At 36.6% G+C, this 25,493-nt stretch overlaps 1 protein-coding gene across 4 annotated transcripts in view; it reads right to left on the bottom strand.

Moving 5' to 3' along the window:
* Window positions 1-2,344: 2,344 nt before the first annotated feature.
* ATP13A3 (ATPase 13A3) overlaps window positions 2,345-25,493 on the bottom strand; it is an 85,893-nt gene continuing 62,744 nt past the window's right edge. For 2 of the 4 annotated variants that reach the window (XM_029939616.1, XM_029939614.1), the window contains 7 exons: window positions 25,103-25,175; window positions 23,131-23,308; window positions 21,613-21,800; window positions 16,710-16,798; window positions 13,325-13,405; window positions 11,763-11,849; window positions 2,345-5,802 (listed from right to left, as the gene is read on the bottom strand). In XM_029939616.1, the coding sequence (XP_029795476.1) occupies window positions 5,605-5,802; window positions 11,763-11,849; window positions 13,325-13,405; window positions 16,710-16,798; window positions 21,613-21,800; window positions 23,131-23,308; window positions 25,103-25,175 (894 nt within the window). In that variant the 3' untranslated portion in view covers window positions 2,345-5,604. Of the gene's footprint in view, window positions 5,803-11,762; window positions 11,850-13,324; window positions 13,406-16,709; window positions 16,799-21,612; window positions 21,801-22,220; window positions 22,961-23,130; window positions 23,309-25,102; window positions 25,176-25,493 lie in introns of those variants that run through there. The other 2 variants (XM_029939615.1, XR_003908703.1) reach the window with 2 other exon arrangements.

Below are 25,493 nucleotides of genomic sequence, written 5' to 3'. Positions count from 1 at the left end.
TAGTTTTTGTTTTTAGATCCTTAATCCATCTAGAATTCTTTTTTGTGTATGATCTGTGAGTTGAGTCCATTTTTTTTCCTAAGATAATCTGCTGTCCTAGCCCCATTTATATATAATTAAATCAATCCCTTCTGTTATTAGAGCTACAATGTTACCACAGTCATAAATCAAACATCTCATGAATGTGTGGGTCCGTTTCTGGGCTACTTAATAATCCATGTGCCAATACCATGAAATAACTTTTTTATGTTTAAAAACTGAAAATATCTAGCACTTTATGAAGAGTGAAGAAATAGACATTCTCATTCTACAATGGTGGGGCTATAAATTGAAGCAAACTTAAAAATTTTTTTTAATGTTTTTTATTTATTTTTGAGAGGCAGAGAGAGAGAGAGTGCAAGCAGGGGAGGGGGCAGAGAGAGAGGGAGACACAGAATCTGAAGCAGGCTCTAGGCTCCAAGCTGTCAGCACAGATCCCAACGCGGGACTCGAACCCATGAACCATGAGATCATGACCTGAGCCGAAGCCAGACGCCCAACTGACTGAGCCACCCAGTTGCCCCTGGAGCAAACTTTAAAAATTTAACCAATTAAAACTATACATACATATCTTCTGTCCAGCAGTTCTGCTAAAAATCCACCCTATGTCTATACTCAGGAAGATTTGTGCACAAAATGGGGCACCTGTGGGCTTATTCGGTAGAGTATGCAACTCTTGATCTCAGGGTCATGAGTTCAAGCCCTACCCTGCCTGTGCAGCCTACTTAAAAAAAATTGTGCACAAAAACATTGTGTGTGGGGGGGGGAGGTGGGGGGACACTGCGGGGTTGTTTGTAACAGAAAAACTAAATGACCAACAACAGGGAAATAGTCATCTAAATTATGAAACATCCATGCAATGGAATGCCTTGTGGACTTTGAAAAGAATCAATCAAAGCTGCAAGTGCTGATGTCTAAGGTAACAGAATTATGTAAAACAAGGGAAACATAGCGTACATATGATTTGTGTAGATTTTAAATCCAAATTAAGATACGACTTTGTGTCAAATTCTGGTAGGTTTCTGTGGCCTACTTCCCCAGGAAGCACTCCAATCAGAATGACCTCCAAGGCTTAATTCTTGGAAGAGAGCAGGGCATTCGAATGTCAGGAAGGGTATGGGAAGTTGCAGACGGTAGAAGAAAATTATGAGTCCATTCATTGAAAAATTGGATGGGACATTGAGAATTTTTTTTTTTTTAATATTTACTTGTTTTGGGAAAGTGCAAGTGGAGGAGGGGCTGAGAGAGGGGGACAGAGGATCCAAAATGGGCTCTATGATGATAGGCTGACAGCAGAGAGCCCCCAAGCCGTGAGATCATGACCTGAGCTGGTCAGATGCTCAACTGACTGAGCCACCCAGGTGCCCCCAGAAGTTATTTTGAACAATAAGGTTGATAGCTCGAGTGTTTTTGTGTCCTGTGTATTTTGGATTCACGCAACAGGTTAGAAACCTGCTATCCTAAGAGGCAATTTCTAGATGTAAGTCCCCCTGGGGTGAGATCTGGCCCTTCTGTCTGCCTGGATGAGACAGGCTTCTCTCCTCGGTGAGTGGGGACTCAGGCCAGGGCACTCTGAACGCGGACAGTCTCATGCAGACTCCTACAATTCCATCCTTCCCTGTAATACAGACTCAAAATACGGCACCTGGCAGCAATGCACAGGGAGGAGGGGGACCTGCGGAACAGTGCCCACACCACAGGCTGCAGGGACATGTCATGTGCTACACAAACCATAGTGAATGGAAAGAACATGGACTCAAACCACCCCATCAACCCATCACGCCGCAGCCAGCCACACAGGAGCCACACACCTCCCATAGGACCCGTGCTATCCAGAAGGATCTCCCGGCCCAGCACAAAGACCAACACAAAACCTGCCTTCTCTGGGGCATCTAGCATCAAGGGTTAGTTCCAGGTGGTCTTTCCTTGCCATGGTCTCTTTGGACCCACAGCCACCATTTCACTTCAGATTCACCATGCTTTATGTGGCCTTAGCTCTGGATTTGATCTTCCCAACTGTTAGTAGATTATAAGCCTCCAGTCTTAGATTTCACAATTTCCCTCAGACCTTCTTACACCGTTAACATTTGATCCTACATTGTATCTGACTGAGGGGTTCCCACAGGACGGTCACACACATGATGTGATATATATGTGGGATGTGGTACTTATTCCCTTCAAAAATCCAAAGTTAAAAAAAAAAGGAAATGGGGAAGTATTAAGTAGGAAAATAAACCCAGACAGGGCAATACTTGTACAGCTAAATGGCAAACAAATGTATAAGAACACAGAAAAAAAAATGCCATTTCATTCACTTAAATTTTTATTTTGAATAGCTTCAGTCCAAAAAAGATTTCATAAGGTTATTTACAGTGCTGAATGTACAATTATGAATGTATGCCTTTTTGACATCAGGGTACCATTCTTGAGCAGCAATACAATTTAAAAAATATAAAGATGCAGTATCATTTCTGATATAAAGTTACTTAAAAAAATCCAAAGTCTTGGGGAATTCACAAATCATAAGAGGAAGTAACTATCTTATTAATTTAATGTGCACATAATTACCAAATTTTATTACATTAAAAATATGTGTAAATGCCCAGACTGTACAAAAATTAACATCCCATATTCTGTCAAAAGTTCCTAATCACCTCCCACCATAAATATACAAAACCTATTTTCAGATATGTCAAAATTGCATGCATGAGATCTTATAGAATGTTTTCTATAGCTTGAATTTTGCATTTCTCTGGATATTATATCTATAGCCATTTGGGGAACAGAATACATAGACACTGATATGTTATTTACCATGCCTCTGAAACTGTGCAGCATCTTCACAAACATGGGAGACAAAATAAATAAGAGTCAAGACTGCAACAGTTCTGTTTAAATGCAAGTGCAATTTGGAAAGCTCTCAAATCTAAGAATTATAAAACTAATATAAAAAGTATTTCTTTTGTCGTTGGCTTAGCCACTTTTATTCAAGCATTATTTGCAGCATTGCTTTACAGCAGTTGGTGTTAGAAAATACAAAACATATAGTTACCACTATTTATATTTGAGGGAGAAAAAAAAAAAAGCTTTAAACAACCCTGAGGGAGACACACATTAAAAATCTTGTTATTTATTTAAAAAGTTAAAAAGTTACATATCATTATTTAACAATTACTTTCCTGGACATTTCTGTCCTTTAAGTATGTGCATAAATAAAATTTAAATTGGTAATATTTATTAATCTTTAATACATCAAAATAATATATGTACAGATTTTTAAATTTAGGTCTGTATACACTCAAATAATTTAATGTGAAGTTCAGAATCAAAATTATATGTCATGGTGACCTACAGAGAGAGAACTCAGTCTTTATCTATGGCACTGAGTAGGACCCACACCTGGATTCACAGACTTTCTTCAAATAACATTCTAGAAACCATCAATTACAACTTGAGCAACCCACCTTGTCTATGTTCAAATCTAGCTTCCTACAAATGCGTTTCCACCTCCCTAAAAACCTCATTCCTTTGAAAATAATATCGACAAATGAGATATAAAACCCTTATAAAATATAAATGTTTAAAAAAAGGGCGTAAAAAATATAGCTCTTTATGATCATGCTCTTAAAGATGTTACATACAATCCGATAACTGGATTTTTAAGCTGCTACTTAGCAATTACTTTAATTATATGCTTCAGTATTTAAAACAAAGAATAAAATTTACAATTCTGGGAAATCACGTAAGAATAACACTTGTACATATTGAAAATGAATGTGGAAATTAAAAAGTGATCAAGATAAGTAACTATAGAAAACAGTGCTAAATCACAGCTCAAGAGGTCTAAGATGCATAGCTTCACAGAATCATTCATGAAACAATTGTTCTTATCTCAGGTGTATTAATATCGTATTATACTTATTGATGGAAAACTTCGATTGTATTTTTGTACGAATCATCAGTGGCAATAGCAATAACAGTGATCCTGAGTGTAACTTACATTTTCCTATAGTTACCGAACATCATTCAGGTCTCTGCAGCATAAGAAATGAGAACCATGCGGTTCTATAGTTCCGGCTAACATTTGATAAACTGGTATATGTCAGGAAAATAGTAATTAGCTAGAAGTGGAAAGCACAAGCATGCTACCAGTTAAGGAAGAACACAGGATGATGTCCCAAAGTTTTAGCGGTTTAGTGCCCATCTTATAGCAATATCAGTTTCCTTGTTTATCATAGCTGTGGGCTTTTGCCAAGCTGCTGGATCTTAACTAGAAAGGCATTTTTAAAGTTACTTTGTTTAAAATTTAAACATTAACCAGATAAAACAGAAAAGTGAAAAATATTTTTCACATTTCTTTTGGCTCAATTAATGTCTAGTCTTAACTTTATTTCAATTCCCTCCCCCAGAAATGTTTACAACCAAATAATGCTCCTTTGTAAACATCCAATCCAAAATAAGCTCTGACTTCTGGCGCCACCTAATGGCATAAAACAAATTCACCAAGTTCATACTGCTTTGAAAAAATAGCAGTCACTCAAAACCACTCATTTTTAAGCCTCAATGATAGGAGACTTGTAACAACCTTTAAAATTTTAGTGGGTAAAAGTCTAACTCAAGAAACTAAAAAAACAACAACATAAAAACCCCAAATCACTATTATCTTGTCTTTAAGTAATTAAAAACTTAAAGAAGAAAATAAAAATATTTAAACTGATATAAAACCTGAGAGAAAAAAACAGCTATGAAGAGATATCGGAAAGACAGATCTGGGTCTATTGCCAAAGGGAACAATCTTTTTTTCCTAGTGAAAATGGGTCTGAATATTTCTACAACAGCTAACTGAAGTAAATCATACTACTGACAGCACACAGACCACTAGATCCATGCAACAGCTTTGAGGGACATCTGAAGAAAGCAGTGAAGAAGCACCTTGCTGATTAGAAAAATAAAACCCAGGCAGTCTGTACAGAAATTATAAGACCATAAGTGGAAATTACCTGAGTTGTTCTATAAGCAACATCATAAAACTCACTCCTAGGCTATCAAAGGGAACTGGTCTGTGTATATATGGAATTCTTTGGAAGAAATCTTGGACTCAAGATGAAAACAGGCCTATTTTCACTGGAGGCTAACTAACACCCATTTTGTTATTTATCAATCACAAATTTAGGGCTGATATATAAATGAGGACTTTTTCTAATAAGGGTTTGTGAAAATAAATTTAAATGCATAAACCAAGTCTCAGAAGTTGATGTCTAAAAACCTATTAAATAGCAACTTTCTTCTGTACCCTATTTAAAGAGTATCACTGAGGGTACCAAGAAAATTCTGGAAATGTATGTAATATGTAGTTCCTGAATACAGATAGAGAACTTTACAGACTGATTATTAATTTAACTGATGGGCCAACTGTCATATATATTAAAAAAAAAAAAGGCTCTCAAATCAACTACAATATTAGAAGAGACAGGAATTGAAATGGTGCCATTCTGACACACAGGATCAGAAAGTCCTAAATTTCCATTCTCCTGCTGCCAGCACAGCACTGAGAGTGACCCGCTGCTACGTTATGGTGATGATCTGACAGGATCCATTCTCCTTCACTAAAGCTTTAGCTTCTGTTGTTGTCTGAGGTTTGGGTGGCCATTCTGGATCAACCAGCAGCTCCTGAGCCAGGTACATGTACTTTGCCTTTGGTATCTTCTTGCTACAGCCCAGGGCCCAGGACAAGCAGCACTTTCCCCAACGATCCACTGACTCCTAAGAAAATAAGGGTGGGAAAAACACACTAGTAGATTAACAGCTGCTGTTTTTAACAAGTGTTTTAAAGCAGTGCGTCAACACAGAAAAGGAAGGGGACATGACTTCTGCATTCAACAAATGAAAAAACCTCAAGTAAAAAAAAGTCAGCTTTCAATTATTTAGGAACATAGTTTTTTAAGATTTTTAAAATCAATGTAATTTCATTTTATTTAGTTTTATGTGCCTATCTTCTTGTGTGCAGATACATTTTTAAAATAACTTGCCAATCTGCGTTTTATAATTCTGTAACACATAAAACATCAAGTGTATATGAAGAACAACCTTAAACTATGCAGAAAGAAAACAGTTTTAGTATTTAATATGGAAACTCTCATATTCTATCCCAAATTATATTTTAATACCATTGTTAGAAGGAACTTAGCCAGTTGACCATTTTTTGGAAGCGAGCATTATTAAATATTATTGTTACTGTTAATGAATATCACCTTTTAAAAAACGAAACATGATGAAAATAACATTAGGTCAAAACTAGAATTTATATCGTTTACTGTTAATCACTTCTTTTAACACATTTTCATTAACAAAAAATTTTCATTTTATAATTATGGTGTCCCCTGGGTTCCACTATTGGAAAGAAGTACATAGAAAGGTAATAAATCGAGTAATATCCTTCTGGGTCAATCCTGATGTTTTTAATGACTGTGATCTTAGATAAACAGTCTCTGAAGAACAAGAAAGCAGTCCCTAGTCATTGTACAAAAATGTAAATTCAATCCAGGCCCTCAGAATTGGTCTTTATTGAAATTTGGGATAACTAACCAAACTGAAATTAGGTAACTTTAAAATGACTATTAGGAGACCTGGAGTTATAGTCACCTCTGAAGATCAACAGTCAATTTCTAATTATTTTGGCTGTTGCTTCTCCAAAACTAAATCTAAATCCCAGGTTGTTTTGTTTTGCCATCAACATATAATCCGAATTACAAGTAAGTTAATCTCAATTAAGGTAATCTCACAAAATGCAAGTATAATGTAATCAAGGTGGACATTCTAATTTTAATAACCCAAAATGGCTTCATTATCAAGAGAGGCCAATTTGCTGTAACACAGGTTTTGAAACATGTTTCTAAACTGGCCAGTGGAGAGCAGCAAAAAGACTTTAAAATAAAAACTTAAAAAAAAAACTTTGAAGATTTTCTAGTCAGTTTTGCTGACAAACATGGTAAGCTGTGCTGGTACCGGGAATTCAGACACAAACTGGTCCCAAGTAAGCTGGGTGCGGGCGGGGGCTGGAGATCATTTATCTAGTAGCCTCTTTACCGTCCTAGCTAAAAAGAGTTCTCATCATCACCTTAAAAGAAGTCTACAGGAAAATATTTGGCATTAGGATACAGAAGAAACTAGATAATAGGATTCTTCAGGTGACCCAAATAACAAGTACAGTTGACCCTTGAACAATATGGGTTTGGACTGTGCACTTCAATTACAGATTTTGATAAACACAGTGGGGTACTGAAAATGTATTTTCTCTTCCTTATGGGTTCTGCAGTAATGTGTTTTCTCTAACTTTATTGTAAAAATATGGTATATGATACACACAACACATGTGTTAACTGTTTATCAGTAAGGCCAACAGTAGGCTACCAGTAGTTAAGTTTTTGAGGGGTCAAAAGTTATACACAGATTCTGGACTGCACAGCGTGTTGTTGAAGGGCCAACAGTTAATTCCTTTCCACATACATGTGTCATGTAGGCACATACACAATAACCCTTGACATTTAACCTGAGGTGAGGCTTACTACTTGGATCTATCTTTTCCCAAAGATGTTTAAAGTCTTCAATGTAATTGTAGGAAAGATCATTGTTCCTAAATCAATATGAAAGCTGTCACTTTTTATCTTACATCCTACAGCACTGTTAAAGGACCACAGGGAAAGACTGTTAAAAAAAAAGGGGGGGGGGCCGCCAAAGACATACAGGCCTTGTCTGTCCAGATGAGGCAGCCAGGATAAAGGGCAATGCGGCAAGCAGAGCATGCTGAGTGAAGGAAACTCAGAGACCAGTGTCTTCAAATTTAAGACAGACAGACAGACAGACAGACAGACACACACACACACACACTATACACACAAATGGACACAGAGACCTATATCCACTGTTTCCTACCTGTAGGAAGTATGGCAAGCAATAAAATTAAAACTAATTTCATTGCAAATAGAATCACAATTAAATAAAAATCCTTCCACATTAAGGTGAATGTTTTTTTTTTTTTAAATCCTATTTCCCTATTAAAAACAAGTACACTTGTCATAATTTAGAAAAAATAAATTAAGTCACAAGAAACACTGGGGATCCCCCTTCCACTTGTTCTTGTATCCTCACCTCCCCCAAATATCACACACATGAAGCACACTACAGGCAAGCACAGATTTGTTAGTTCACAAACATACCACATACATCCTCAAACACAACAGAAGTCACTGGTAGAGAAAATAAAAGGTGCTACAGGCATGCTAGGATGAGCAATGACCCAAGGGAGAGACGCCGGCAGCAAGAGCTTGGGAGAGGAGCCCTGTGCCACCCAGCAGAGGCAGGGCAGCGCGGGGGCCCCCACACATCTAGGCACAAGTCCCTGAAGCAGGAGAACATAGTAGCCATAGCAACTGGGGCTTCTCATTTGCTCCTCAAAGGAGTGATTAAATAACCAAATGTATTCCTCAAAGATAGGAAAGAAGCTACCACAGTCCAACAGAGAAACGGTAAGGAACTTTCAAGACGATCTAGGGCTAAAATTCTCCTGCTTCTTAGACCATTCCAAGCTGCTGGCTCTAAAACCCCAATGCCAGTTTACTTTCAGCAGTGTCTTTTAGGAAATGTTTTCATGAGTAGCATGTAAAATTATAAAGCCATGCTTGTGGGGAAAATGTTGTAATGATACTGTGGTTTTCATAATAGTCTTCTTCCATACCAATCCCGAATATAAAAATAAAGACAACCAGAATTAGCATGCTACCTAAATCAGCTCGAATATTTAAGTGGCACAAAGACTACAACTAATACTTTCTTTCCCCCTGCAAAAGAAAAACAATCAGGCACAAATCCTCATACTACATGATGATGTAATCCTAGTTCCACATCTACCACACAGTGGCCTCAGTTTACCAGACAAGGGGTGGGCACAAATGCTTCTTAGTAAGAGAATACACTGCACAGATCTTCCCAAACAGGGGTAAAGCTCTATAGAAAACTCTTCTTAAAATCAGAAACTCTGGTTTCAACTCCCAACTCTGTCACTCAGTAGATGGCAGGCATAACCATGACAAGTCGACTGAATGATGCTTCTTTTAGGGAGGACCCTGGTGGTGGTGTACCCTACGGATCATCAGGTATTTTAGACAAGATTATCAGAGATTTCCAGATGAGGCTCTTAACTTCCCAATCCAACTGTCTAAGACCTAAAGCCTAGTCCAGGGCCTCTAGTTTTGAGACTTTCAACCTACATGGGTCTATATGGATAGGAAGAAAAAGAATAGGGCTTTTCTTCCCCCAGAATTAATACAGACAGTTGGGACTTGCAGTCTGAGAATTTCTCCTGTGATTCTTGGTAGAAAAGAGCAGAGTAGGCAGACATGGAACGAGAGTTTGTGGCAGAAGAGAATTACAATAGCCTCCTTGATGTAGCTAGCAGGTCACTCTCACCTTTACTTTCTTTTCACCTTCAACCTTGGAACCAGTGACATCCTGGACCAAAAATTCTTTGTTGGGAGGGGTTTGTCTTGTGTACTACTGTACGATGTTCATTTAGCAGCATCTTTGGCCTCTACCCACTACATGCCAGTAGGAACCCCTCTTCACCTCCAATTGTGACAACCAAAAATGTCTCCAGACACCATCAAATGTCCGGGGCTAGGGGGTGGCGAGCAACAGAGTGGTCTCTGACTGAGACCTTAGGGTAATATAACTAGCTGACTAGTCCTTCAAGGGTCTATATATATGAATAGTGAAACCACATTATACATTCTGAAAGTGTCAGAAGATGAAAGTGTATCATTCTGTGCTAATTTTTAAGAACTCTTCTCTAAAGCCAATAATTTTAAAGGTGCTTTCTTAATCATGGCCACAGAAATTGAAGAATAAAATTCTTGTCTACTCGGTGATTCACAAAGTGGCTGCTGGACTTGTCTGTTCTAGACCATTCTCTGTGAACACTTCGGAGGTAGGACTTCACATAAGAGACACACGCTCTTTTAAAATAAGGAGGACAGATACTAAAAAATTTCTAGAAAACAGAGACTTAGCAAGTGATATAATTTTCTCCCATTTAATTTTGTCTGAAAAGTGAGGAGAAAGTTCCAAGTGAGGAGGCTTATGATCCCACTTTTGAGTATATAGGGGTATAATGCCTCTCGAAATCTGCATTTCTTATTTAAAGAGTTTATTTATTTCTTTTTTAAAGTAATTTCTAGACCCAACGTGGCACTTGAACTCACGACCCTGAGATCAAGAGTCGCACACTCCACCGACTGAGCCAGCCAGGTATGCCTGCATTTTCTGAATCAACAGTGAGAGCTGAAAACTCAATGTAAATGTTTTCCTTGGCCTGGGCCTTGCCAAATCAAATATTTCACATGAGGACTGTGATATAAGCCAAAATCCACCCCTTGAAATAATGTAGTGAGGTAACCCAAAGAAAAAAAACCTTAGACACAGGAGATTTCGCTAAGGACGTGAGCCCGTAATACAGTTCTGGCCATATCACTACACTGCTTTGAGAAAAAGGAGCTGAAGCTGAAGCCAAACGCATCCTATCAGTACCAAACTTCCACTCTTCATCCTAAAGCATTAAAAAAGGAAACAGCACTCCACAGGACCTCTTACAAAGAAAGTGATCTGTGATATTACACTGGGCATCAAGCCTATTAAATTACCAAAATAAAAATCAGGAAGTTGCTACTTAGGTTAAAAAAAAAAAAGGCTAAAAATAAGTGAGTGACTCAACTCAGAAATACCAGGGAATCCTCTTGAACTCTGAAAGTTTTCCTCTTGGCTGAGGATGAGGAGAAGACATGGAAGTTGGCATGTGTAAAAAGCACATCACCCACCTACAAACAGCAATGGGTCAGATAATGACACAGGGAGACACTGCGCTGTCAAGTCCTCTGTATCTAAACAAGTGGATCAGAGCAGATTCAACGGTTTCAGTTTAAAAAACTAAGACTGACTTTATATGTTACTTTATGTATTGTATGAGTACATACATGTGTGTGAATTATACACTACATGACTATATGTTATAGTATGACTATACTTCAACATCCAAACACTAGGAAATGGGTTTTATTCATCTGTTTCTCTTCTCATTTTCCCACGGAGCTTGGTATCTTTAATATAGTAAGCTGCTTAATGGATCTAAGAACCCTGAAGTCCTAAGCCATGGTTTATAATATAAAGGCATGCACTGTCTCACTGAGATTTTTTTCTGGAGACATATGTTTGTAAAGCCAAAAAGCTATCCCAAATTAAGACACAGTAACTGCTGACAAGAAATCAGAAGTAATTCCTCAAAATTTTGTTCTCTGACTCATGAACAATTCCCATTTCATAATTTTGCTTACATGAATCCCATTTAACCTCTAATGGGACTCATGAAAACTGTAAACATGTAAACCAGAGAGAAATGGAAAAATTAACTCTCACCACTGAGGACAAAATTTTTACACATAGAGAAGATAGGATTGGAATGGAAAAAAGACTTATGAAATTTCTGAAGTCCTGAAAAGCCTGTAACAAATGTTTGCCCAGAATTTTCTAGGACTCCTCACAGGAAATGAAATGCCAGGCAAAGGGGAAAAGGTGGAGGTGACACACAACAGACCACCACCCTACAGAAGGCAGAGCACACAACTAAAGGAGCCGAGATAGGCGTGAAGAATGGGGAGCAAGTGCAGATTCCCAACCTGCGGAGGCTGTGTGGTGAAGCGGTATTCTCCTTGTTTGTCTCGATTGAACACAACTTTCCAAAGGACCATGTCAAGGAAGAAGTTCTGAGAGACGTTCCAGTGAGTTAAGAATGAAAAATGACCGAGTCATTCCTTATTAATGCGCACATTTAAAAAGGCTCACACAAGGCTGCATCGTTAGTGAAAAAGATGACTTGGTTTTCATATGGACAATTTCAGTTAATACTGAAAAAGGATAAAGTTTAACACTAGAACTTTTGTAACAAATACAAACCATCATAAAATTCTTGATAAAATGGGATCTCTAGAATTTCCACAAGATATGGCTTGTACTTGAATCCTCAGGCCTTTCCCATATTAAAATAATGGTTATAATCTGAGTTTTTTTTCTTAACAATGAATTATTTTCATTGAATTAACATAATACATATAAACGTGATGACTTCATCACAGTCCAACACAAATAATTCTTTTGACAGTGAGCAAGAATAATAAATTAAGAAAAATTATGAGAGGATTCTCCAACATTTTTTTTAAAATTTTATTTTAAATAACATTTATGTGAACAGATGAACTTATAGAAAAAGGAAAGCTTTTAAAATATAGTATCTTAGATATACTTTCTAGTGTCCATAAAACAGCAAAAATAATTTTCACTGGGCAACTTAAAAAGATCAATATCATAACATCCATGCTGCTCACTATGGCCCTAATTTAAATACCAAGTCATCTTTTAGAAAGATTAAACATAATTTCCAAGCTAATAATCATTATCACCAAGGTAAACACATTTCCCCACAAATCACCTAATTTTAATTCAAAAGACTGCCCTATAAACAAATCCTTAATTTAAAGGTCACAATTCCATCTCCTTCTCCATTTCACATATTGCTACTATAGGAGTGAATTAGAATAGTTTTGAGAACAGACAAAATCTTATTAGTAAGAGCAAACGAGCCCTTACTAGCCCCCTTTATAGAAGCCAACTTAAAGGCAATCCTACTAGGAAAATAACTATAAAATATACAATGGATCAAAGAGGACTTAAGACCTCTAGAGGAAACTTAGAAGTAAATACCAAGTAGGAAATTCCAGTAATCAGTGCTAGAAAGTTCACGGTGGTTATTATTTTATACTTTCAATGAACTGTTATTAAAATTTACTACATTTCATGAAGAAAGCTCCCTCCCTCCTTTCTTTCCTTCAATGGGAGACTTTACTGTACATCACAGGTCTCTGGTGGGGCATGCCCACTGTGATTTCATGATCACTGGTGTACTATGAGCACCAGTCTTCTCTCCCTTCTACAGATCACTACTTTTGCTATCTCACTGCTTGCTTTCTCCTATCTGTAGGAGTGCAGCTAAGTTTATCCCTTAACAAGACCACATTCAGTTCATGGAAAAAGTCAGAAGAGAAAGCTAAATGACTTTAACTAAAAAGAAACTGAGATGCTTGGTGGACTTGCATAATGCCACCTGTCCTCTTCCTCCAGGAGTAGTAAATCACCAAGTATCCCAAAATAGCAACATAGTCATTTGATTATCTTAAGTGCTTACCTCTACCATGATAGATACAAGGGCATTGACAAGAACAATCATAAGCATAGTTATACGCCACTGATACGGTACACACACTATCTGTAAGACAAAAATTTTTAAGTTAAAATTGTAGCATGCAGTTAACATTACAACATTATATAATCCCTAAATTTACCAAACTCCTATTATATACCAAGTACCTTCACATACATTACTTACTCAATCCTTAACAATGCCACGAGGTATATCCATTTTTTCGATGATAAAAGTGTAACTCAAGGTTAAAAGAATACAGTAAAGTGGCTAAGCTTAAGGTCAAATCCTCTTCCCCAAGACTCAAAAGCCCATGCTTTCTACTGGTTCATGAACTTCTAACAAGACCCTATTTCAAAGTCTTGTCTTTAAATAACGAGGCAGGTACCAATCTAGTAATGAAGTATCGTTCAAAACTCTATACACTGATATAAAGGCAAATTCATAAAAGAACCACACAAACCAATTCAACAAATAGTCTAAATTCTCTCTTTAAAATCTGTGATTAATTTCTAATGTCTCAAGAAGAGGAGGAAATTCCATTCACGCATTCACCCTTTAGTCAGCAAATATTTACTGAGCACCTAAGGTACTATGCAAGGTGCTGTGGAGTTGATATGATCCAATAGGTTTTAGAAAAACCCCTATGACTCCAGAAAGAAAAATTTCAGGGGTGGGGACTGTTATAGCGATCAAGGCAAGAGATGACAGAAGCTGAAACTAGTGATGGAGCACAAAAAAATATATGTGGTTTCTAACACAGAGCTTTTAAAACTCTTTTGTCATTTCCTGAGTGATGATGGCAATAGAAGCATCTTACCCAGAGCTTCTAAATCACCTGTAATTTCCTGGGCATCATGTTTTTTATTTTAATGAGGCTACTCTTGGTGGGCTCCAGATAGCTTGAGGATGGGGGCTGGTCATCAGAAAGACTAAGCCATGATTAGAGCTCAGAACTTTCAGCCCTGCTCTCCCACCCTCCACAGAAGGGAGAGAGGCTAGAGACTGAGTTAATAATGGACCATGACTACATGATGAAGCCTCCATTTAAACAAAAAAAATCCCTAAACTTTAGGGTTTGGAGAGCTTCTGGTTTGGTGAACACATCCATGTACTGGGAGGGTGGTATGTCCCAACTCCACAGGAGCAGAAGCTTTTATGCTCAAGACTGTTCTAGACCTCGGCCTATCTGCCTCTTCATCTGGTTGTACATATGTATAAACCAATAAACATAAGTGTTTCCCTGAGTTATCAAACCTGAGAAGGGCATTCTGGGAACTCTGATTCATAGCTAATTAGTCAGAAGTACAGGTGATGACCTGGACTTACAACTAATTGGGGAGCACTCTTGTGACACAGAGCCCTTAACCTGTAGGGTCTGGCTAATTCCAGGTAATGCCAATTGTAAAGATACCCAGTTGGTGTCCAGAGCTGGAGACTGGTGAGGGAACAACCCCCACACAATTGGTGTCAGAAATATTGTGAGTAGAGGAAACAACAGTTTCCTTTTAAGTGGCAAATGGGATGGAGTAAAGCTAAAAAAAAGAGATTCAGAGTAAGAAAATGCAGAGAATCTAGCAAAAGACTGGCTATGAAAAGAAAAGGAGAAGATAAGAGCACATATACACACTTTTGACTTGGATAAAGGGTGGTACCAAAAACAGAGACAAAGCATGGTTGAGGAAGAACATGATGATAAGCTTAGTTATAAAAATGCTGAATGAGAGAACTCATGGGTGAACCACGCATGTAATCCCCAGTATGTCAGCGCACGTTCAGTTCTACAGCTCAGTTGTGAGAGCGAGGCCAACACAGAGGGCACCACGGGTGAAGCCGGCACTACGGAGCAGCTCGCCCAAGTGTACAGAGCACCACAAGGGAGAACAGCATGTGTGGAACACTAACATTTAAGGAGCAGGAGAGTCTGGAGCCACCACAGAGAATGAGAATGATTCTTCAGGGCAGGAAAAAATCAGAAGGCAGCACAGCATCACAAAATTGTAGAGGGAATCTCAAAAATAATCGCATGGCTTACTTGTCAGATACTGCTGAAGAGTCAAGTAAGGTTGGGGAAAAAATAATTAAAAGGACAACTCCACTGAACTTAAGAAGACAGCCATGAAGCAGTAGAAAGACACATGTGGCAGGGTTTTGTTTTCTTCGTTTGCTTAAAGCGCTTATCCCTCCATGAAGCATGTAGGGAAACAGACCCTCATACGCTGCTGGTAAGACATAAATCATCAACCTCTCCCAACTGGAATAGCACAGCTGCTTGTACCAGGGATAAACCACCCACCTCCACTCTTTGGTATGTCAACACTCACTCCCCCATACACTAAGACTTGTACTGAATGTTCATACCAGCACTGTTAACACAGGAGAAGCCTACAAACAACCTAATTATTTACCAACAGAGAATGGAGAAATGAATGAAAATATATTCCTATAATGGAACGCTATTTAGTAGTGAAAACTAAATGCATGTACCAACATGGATGCCTCTTAAAAATAATGCTAATGAGAAAAAGCAAGTCACAGGAGAATACAAATAGTAAGATAACATTATCATATAGGTCAAAGGCAAGCAAGTGAGACTCCTTCTATGGCTTCATACAGTATGGTAATTGTATAATGAAAAGCAAGACAATGAGGTAAAAAATTAGAATAGCGGCTCCCTCAGGATGTTTGGAGAAAGGTACATGATAGTGCCTTCCTGGTGTTGGCAGTTTTACCTTTATAGGTTGGATGATGAACTTGCGGGTGTTACTTTATTACTATTATGATTAACAACTTAAGTATGTGTGCATTTTCTTTTATATAAAACAGGTATTTCGGCATTCATAAAGTTTTTAATGAAAAGAAGAACTCAGTAGACAGTGAAGAAGAGGCAGTAAATACAAACTACTCAAGTGGTGGATCTATAAGGGACAGATCAGATAACAGGGTCAAAGTTTTTTATTTTTGAAAACCAAGCAATATTTGTTTGTAGACAGGGAAATGAAACCAGATGCAAAGACTGAAGGAACACGAAAGAAACATAAAATAACAGGAAGAACATAAAAGCTGCTGTTTCAATTATGTTCTTTATTCTTTTTAGTATTTTTGGGTTAGTGTATAACTGAATTTTAGAAAATTCAGAAAGAAGGGATCGTTGCGGGGAGAGACCTTGACAGTTGAGTCTCTGTCCCCAGTAACATGAGAACAAAGGAGAGGGTAGATCATAAGCCCTAGCAAACATCCAGAAGTCCTATCTGGCTGTGTAACTTCCATGAACTATTAATGTGTCATCTTCTATTGCTGTCTTACTACTACTACCCTAGATATTATCCCCCTCAGACAACCGGTAGTAGTCGATGTGCTGACCCCTTACCTGAAGAACCTGGTCAACAGAGGCAACTGGATGCAACATGATGAGTAATATGAAAACATACAAAATAATCACAGACACAACAAAAAAATCTGAAAAAGAAAGTAAAACAATTAAATTAGAAGTTCCTTTAAATAAAAATGCATATAATAACAACTGGTATACTGGCAATCCTAAATTTGGTTTTGAATACATCTATTTGGGTTGATGAAGTATAGAAAGTATGTGTTTTGTTATTTCCTAGAGTATGGCACAGCATTCAGGCCCAAAGGATTCATTTGTGATACAGAAATAATCAACATTTATAAAAATAAGAGACATTTATTTGTAGTTCTCCTGGATAGACAGCTACTTTATTAGTCAATATATAATTCACAGACAGGAGACTAGATTATGTAGAGCAAAATAAGATTATCATTTAAAACATGTATGTAATAATTGTTGATTATAAAAATACTGAATAACATTTATTCCCAGTATTAGGTATGTCATAATCCTAACTGGAGGCATTCTAATTTGACTTTAGTATATTTCTGCTGACTGAATCCCACTTTCTCAGTGATTTCCTCCATGAAAATATTTCTACAGAAAATGTAAGCTAAAACCCAGAAACCGAGTATCTACTATTTTAAATGCGGGCTAATCCATTTGCTACTGTAAATTCAGCACAGGAGTACTCTGCATTACTTCCCTAACTCCAAAACAAAGCTCCCTGTGTGTGGTCATTTTGTCAAGCACATACATGCATGTATACACTTGCACATACACAAACATATCTTCATATAATGAGCCTTAAGGCTCAGAAATTTCCCCATTATATTGATATCCCTCAACGTTTTTCCCTTTCTTCTTTGGCCTGAATATTTATTTACAAGTTCTTATTTGAGGTCATCTTGAAATTCAAATTTTACAAATACCACATAAAACCAAAACTTTATCACAAGGCCTTCAGATTGGCTAAAGAAGTTAATATCCTATTTTATGGACTTTAAATGAGGAATCTCATACTATTTTTAAATGTGGAAGCCATTTATAAACACTCTGTTAATATGTCAGTTCAAAACTATAAACCAATATTTATTATTTTGTAGAACATAACGTTCTATATATATGTATTTATTGTTTGCACATATTAATATATAGATTTATTGTTCTAACAACTTAGTCTGGAAGTTTTATTATCATTCACGCTAAAATGGGGAAACTTTTTTATTTTAAATCACTGACCAACAGGATGAAAAATTTGGGTCCCATGCTAGATTTACAAAAAACATTTTTTCTAGGTTTCTATTTTTAAAACATGCTACTAAGCTATAAACAGGAACTATAATATTCTATTCAATAAATGTAGCAACCAAAGTAATAGATAGGTTACACAGTCACTCAAATAGTTATTGTGGTCAATTAAAGTGTTCGGAAAGTGCTAGTTTCAAGTACAGAAGCACACAAAAGACAAATTTAGAAAAAGGACAAGAAGAAATGGTCAGAATACAAATGCCACAGAGATGTGGAGACAGAAAAGAAAGCTGGTTCAAAACAGGAACAGCCTATATTGAGTGTTTTCCAAATTCGAATGCATTTTTACAGCCATAAGCAAAAGAGATTTGCAATCTAGTTCCTGATATATTGCCAGGAAAAAAAAATTTTTTTTTCTTTACTCAGGTCCACAAAGATCTTACATCTACCTCATCTCAAATGTTCCTGTCTTTCTCCTAAAGCAACTCCCTTTGATCACACCTCTAAAGATCTGCCAAGATTTCCATGAGAGGCAGAAAATTAGCAGTTGAACCTCTCCTTTGTTTAGCCAGGGGAGAAAAAGAGGCACTCTTCAAAGAAATTTTGACAGAAAGGGTATGGTTGGCAGATGTACATAACCACTGAAATGAAAAGATCAAGAGGGAAACCAAGAACGGGAAAATCAGGGATACATTTTTGAGAGGCACAGGTTTTCTAGTCAACTGAGCTCTCTGCTCCCGGACTGTCCTGGCGTTGCTACTGACATACAAGTAATGCTCTTCACCGGAAGACAGCAATCAAATTCTGCGCTGGGTGTGACTGGAGATCAGGGAACGATGCTCCGTAAATTAAAGATTTAGATTCTACCACACGGTTGTGTGAACAGGAACAAGTCCTTTGGACTCAAGATATTTTAACGAATATGATGAGGATACCATAAGAGCAGACCTAGTCCTTAAAATGCAAAACAACATGTAAAATAAAGTTATTATTAAGTATGTTCCAGCTTACGGCATCACAGGTTTGCTGTTGATGATGACACCAGACCATTTTGATGGAATATGGCATTACAATCAAGCACCAAAAAAACTTCCTTTATATTCCCCTTAGTATGTGACTCAAAAATAAAATCTTACATGGAATAAATAATACTTGTTTATAACTCTGACATATACTTCTCTTGCTGTTTCTTCCTCAAAAACATGAACTGGAATCTTCTGACCCAGAACTATAAATCCAAACCTTTTTATTCCTAACTCTCTGCCTCTGCTTCCTTACTCAGTCTAGCTATCTGCTCCAACCAATCCAGGCATGGCAGATGAACAGGAAGGAGTGTGTAGGTCCTGGCGGTTCAAGAGTGAAATCTTCCTAGACTGAGAAAGGACTTGGATGTCACAAGCAGGCAGTTATAGGGGTCGAGTTAAGAAACTGGAGCAAAAACTGAAGCCAAATCCCAAGAAATCACATCTAGTTAAATGAGAGTATAAGAATTAAGTCTGTATCATCATGGCCCTCAAAATGATAGCATGGTCAAAGGAGAAAATATAACTGGGCTAACCTGAAGTTGAAAATTGGTCACCACAGACTGAAATTTGGTTTTATTTAGAATCCAACCAGTAGAAGAGAACAAAAAACAAAAACAAAACAAAACAAAACAAAAAAACCCACAAAAAACAAAAAGGCCACTCTGAAGAAAATGCCTTAAATGCCTAAGATTGAGATTAATTTTTAAAAACAATAATCATAAGATAGGTTTGATACATTTCACTGTTTAGATACAGAGAACAGCAACTAGCAAGTCCTGGGAAAGAACTGTTAACTGTCTACTCGACAGTAAAATATGAGAAGCTAATGTCAACTCTAGTAAAGCCTTAACCTTCTCCCCATTCATTTCCAACTATATTTATACTTCACATTGTATATTCCTTTATCAAGTTATTAGACTTTATTTATGTCACTTCTTATTTTCTACTTTTCTTTCTTTATTCATCAGTAACTCTAAGATTAGGGGATTCCAGTGAGAGAGGGACAAGATGTACAAATTAGCAAAATACGTATATGTTGACTAGTGTTCTTCTTTTACTTTCCAGGAGGCATGTTTTAAGACAGCATGCACGTATGTTTATCCAGTGACACACATGCACAAACTGCTTATATTAAGGACAAAAGTCTTGTGGCTATATTTCTGCTAACACCTAATTTTTAGTACATGTTCTAAAAAAAAATAGGCCAATGATCAACAATTGGAATTATTTTGTATTCAAGTCAGTTTGAAATTAAATGGGAATATAAAATATTTTAATACAAAATTTAATTGGGATACAAAGGCTCTAACTTTTTTGAAGTTTTCCTAGTAACACAAAAGATGCTTTTAAAAAACAGGAAAATAATTTTTGTTAATTGGAGAAGCATGGATATGGTGGATTTTCGTAGATCTCTAAAATTAACTTTCCTGACACAACTGTCTTGCTTAACAGTCTGAACACCAGTTTTCTTAATATATAAAAAAAAGCATTATTCTCTGACAGATGTTTTAGCTAACCTTGGGCATCTTAAATATTTCCTTGAAATTTAAAAATATGGAACTAAAAATAAAACATGTATGTCAACTTTAATTAAGTTCACCTTGACTAAAACTAACTTTAGTTACAAAGTCCTCTCAGAAGTGAGTGGCCTTGTATGGAAGGCTTTTTGTCCCAAAGCATGCCTCCAATATGGTTCTCAGTGATATAGTTTCTACTTATTAGATAATATCAGTTTTTGTGGAAAAGAAAAAAGTAAAAACAGATGTCAATATCACTGATACATGAATCATTTTAACCTGTCCAAGTATATGAAGTAATAAAATGTGACCTACAAACCACACAAGGTAGAGGAATAAAGTAATATACGTGAAAATGCTCTGTAAACTCTAACATGACGTAGGTAAGATTTGCTGAAGTCTGTAACCAGTTTGCCAACTAGAATGCCAGCATTTCTTTACAACTACAACAAAATAACTACTATTCATTCTACAATATATTGCAAAAATCTAAAGGTTCATATGAAAATATTAATTTGTCCCATATATTAATTAGTATATTCTCAATTTTTAAAAAAACTGGCAACTGATATATGGTAATTGATTTTTTTCCCCATAAACCCTAATTTTGACCAATCAAAGGGCCATCTCCTACTGCCATAGGTAGACGAGTTTGACATCAGCATAAGACTGCCTTCTCTGGCCCCTTTTGGCAGTGGACACAGAGGTGACAGAAATGGAGACCCGCAGGTGAACACTGCCTGTGCCAGTTTCGAAAATGACGGGAAGATGGCTGGCACTGTGCAGACCGCGCAGCAGGAGAGTCCAATACCCACGGTTCCAACTGAAGATCCTCTGTTCCTGCTTCTAATTCTAACTCTGTCTGGAGTGAGCTGTGAAAATAAAAGCTGGAGCCAGAAGCAATAGGATGTGAAAACCAGGAATGTTTAGAACTAGTGGCTTCAATTTTAAACTTTAGAGTAGCAGCTCCCATGAGAACAAAATAAGACAGTAAACATCTAAATCACTAGGTTCATTCTATTCACGAAGCCCTATTTCACTTTGAGAGAACAGTTTTAACTTTACTCTTCTTACGTTATTTTAAAGAAAGGAAGCAGGATAAAAATCACAAAAAAATGCCCAACTTACAATTCTTATAGCAAGGTTGCCTGAAGGGTTTTCCTTTTGAAAAGGCAATTGCCACTATGAGGTACTGAAAACTGGAGATAAAAAATACTGTGGTATTTTCATAATTTTGTATATTATGTTCATCTAGTTCAGTTTCATTGTACAAGTGTGAAGAATTCCAATGCAGGCTTCTCGTTGTATTACAAGCACTAGAACACAAAAAATTGTTTACATTACTAAACACAATACATTTCCCAAAAGTAACCAATTTTACTTTGACTGTCCTGAATCACTATCATAATATAAAAAGAAATAAGGTACTGTTTACAGGGGGAGATCCAACAATATCAAGGTAAAATATATACAACAGATAATACCAGTGTTAAGAGTCTCTTCTCTTTAGTCACATAATAAATAAGCCCCTCCCATTTTTTTAAAATTTGGGGATGTTACTAATATAACGCTGTATGGTGACTAAGCTGGAATTAAATTTATTTTTTAAAAATTAAATTTTGAGAGTAATTTTAACACAGTAAAGGTTAAAACCTTTACTTAGGTTTGACCTTAGCTCTACCACTTTTTCATTTAACTGAGGAAATATTATTTTATTTCTCAGCCCATTTCCTGACCTGTAAGTGTGGATACCATCTGCACCATCATGGGGTTACTGTAAGAAAGGAGGGGTGACTCATGACAATGCCTAGGAAAGCACTTGGCACTGAGACAGGCCTCAGTACTCTTGACCTATGGTGCTCTCTGGGCTCTACTTCCAGGTGGGCAGGACTGTCAAACACAGGTACACCCACTACTAAAACACTAACTGCATAAGCACAGGCGAGGAGCAACAAAATGTTAATCTGCTACAAATGAACTCTGGAAAGATACTCCAGAACAATTCCACCTATTTCTTTTCATGTGCAGTGTTTATATGTACTTATAAGCAAACAGTAATGTTAAGTTTCTTAAAGTTTCCCAAAACTTTTAAAGACAATCTCCTTTCATCAGGCAAACTATAAATAAATGTTTGCATCTAAAAATTTAATTCTACAAAATTACCTTAGTGAATGGCTTGCATGTTTGATTAATTAAAATAATGTTATCATAGTTTGTCACAGATAGAACACTCTACCCATAAGTAAGACAAGCACTTAGTACTTTTTAATACAAGCTTTGGTTTTAAAATGCTTTTTCCTAAACTTATGATAGAAAAGTTAGACATACAAACATTTTGGGTTTAGGAGAGACTCTGATGATTAACTTAACTTTCTCGCTTTACAGATAAGGAAAGCAAAGCTCAGCAGCAAGTTAAGAAACTGGTCCGACATCCTCATCTTGGTAGTGATTATGAAGACCTCGCCTGACCATCTTTCTACAGATAAAAGGAGTTACCACGATATTTATAATCAAATATAAACCAAATAATTTAACTATTTAATCAAGCTATCTGTAAACTTTTATATAAATTTAAAAACTCATTTTTATATGCATGTATGTTACACATATTTTACATATATTTTTAAAATGGATTGACCCACTTACTCTGACTGTGGATGCCATACTTCATACCAAGATTGCTGCTTGACCCAAAAAAACCCCAAAGATTGAAATCCAATGCAGATGATGATCTGAGACAAAACGGAGAAGAGAAGGGCCCCAGATATAAGACCTGAAGGTGGTCTTTGTGCCACAAGTTCCTTCCAGGCAGGATTTAAACTCACTACATTGGAAAGAAAAACAGGCGGAGTCTTTATCTAGATGAGTTGCTATAAAACTAAGATTCATTTAGGAACTTAAATTTATTTCTAACAAATCTTTAACACAAAAAATGTGCAAAACCCAATCCAAATGTCATACATATTTAAGTAATCTGTAAAAGTAAACAATTCAGACTTTATTTTTTATGAGTACTTTTACATTAGCCTACTGAAATTCAGAGAAACACTAGAAGTAAAAAGAGCATACACTATATGTTATGAACATAATTAATAATATTAATCACCATCCTTATATGTTCAACTAAGAAATTTATCTTTCAATATTTAAATGCAAAGCTACAGTAATAATACATATTTCCTCCTAAGAAGCCATTAACAAAGGCTGGAAGCGACATAAACATAACAGTAACCAAAAAAAGCTTTGATCACTTATTAAGGTGAGGCCTCCCAAGTTTCTTCACCATAACATTTCTCTTTGTAATTGGTAAGTAATTTGTAAAAAGATACTGAAACTATGTAAAAATCTTGTTCCTCATTAAACTTTCATTCGCCAGTTTTAGTATCCACTAAAGATGATCTAATCCAGTGGTTCTCAACCAACATGATTTTGCCCCCCAGAGAACATCTGGCAATGTCTGGGGATATTTCTGGTTGTCACAACTGTCACTGTGTTACTGGCATGTAGGGGGTAGAGGCCAGAGATGCTGGTAAGCATCCTGAAATGCACAGAATAGAATTAGCTGACTTAACAGATCAATCAGATCAGGGTCTTTTCATGGTCTTAAGCCCATCATTCCTTCTATGTTAGTTTGCATTTTACTCTCAGAAAGAGCTTCCCCTTCTCTCCTTATTTATTTCCAATATGAACTTGTGAATATTCATTTGATTAAATGGTTCATATCCCATTACATCATTACTTATTTTTATATAATCACAAAGACCAGAATAACCAACATCTTGTGTCTCCTCATATGCTATACCGAAAACACATCACTTCTGCCATATTTCTGCCAAGAATTCACAGCCCCAGTCTAAGAGACTAGATGAGACAAATCCATATAATTGGTTTCTCTTTTTCATAAATGTCAACATCAAGATGCCCAAAAAAGGACTGATGTAATATTCTGCATTAAATAAGACTAAAGAGATAAAATAATGAAATTTGTGAGGCTGGATTAGATCCTGGTCTAGAGAACTGGGGGAACAAAATAAGTAGAAAAGGTATTATGTGGATATAGGACAACACTTGATTATGGGCTATGGATTAGATAATATTGTATGAGTGTTAAATTTCCTGGTCTTTATAACTTTTTTTTTTAATGTCTCTTTTTTAAAAGACAGAGCACCAGAAGGGGAGGAGCAGAGGGAGACGGAGACACAGAATCCGAAGCAGGCTCCAGGATCCGAGCGGTCAGCACAGAGCCCAACTTGGAGCTCAAGCCCACAACTGTGAGATCATGACCTGAGTAAGTCAGACGCCTAACTGACTAAGCCACCCAGGTGCCCCATAACAATGTTTAATTATGTAAGAGAATGGCTTTGTTTTATGGCAATATACACAACATTCAGAGGCAAAGGGGCATGATAACACAAACTTATTCTCAAATATTTCAGGAAAAGATGAACAGAGAACAATAAAATAGGGCAAATGAAAACAGCCAGTAGTAAAAGAACATATTTACAGAGAATCTGAGGAAGTATGCACTGTTATAATTGTTGATATAAATCTACCAAAATTAATGAGTGACATCAGAATCTCACATGCTTTTAAATTGATAGCAAAGCAAAATACTCACTTGTAAATACCACTACCAAAATGATTGCCAGATCAATGAAGAGAAACTGGAAGTCTCCTAGGTTACTTAAGATCTACAGAAGTAATTTTTAAAACATAATTAGTTTTCAGAAACCATTTTTTTTTTACCATTTTCCACTGGCTTTAGATTTTCCTCTTTTGGTTTCAGTCACCCCCTGTGCACCCCCACCCCCAAAAAACGACACTTGGACTTGCTTAAAAATGAAAATACACTTGCCTTTGAAATTAGTGAAATATAACATATATTTGCAAACATTCAATTTATTAACATAAAAGGCATCTCCTAAAAATTCATTCAAAAAATTATTTAAATTTTTGGCAAAAAGAAAACATAAGCATTTACTCGCAATATTCAACATTCTTAAAAATTA

This window comes from Suricata suricatta, chromosome 5 (assembly GCF_006229205.1).
Source record: "Suricata suricatta isolate VVHF042 chromosome 5, meerkat_22Aug2017_6uvM2_HiC, whole genome shotgun sequence".
Lineage (NCBI taxonomy): Eukaryota > Metazoa > Chordata > Mammalia > Carnivora > Herpestidae > Suricata > Suricata suricatta.
Note: the sequence above shows the minus strand (reverse complement) of the source record. Positions and strands in the feature narration are given on the sequence as shown.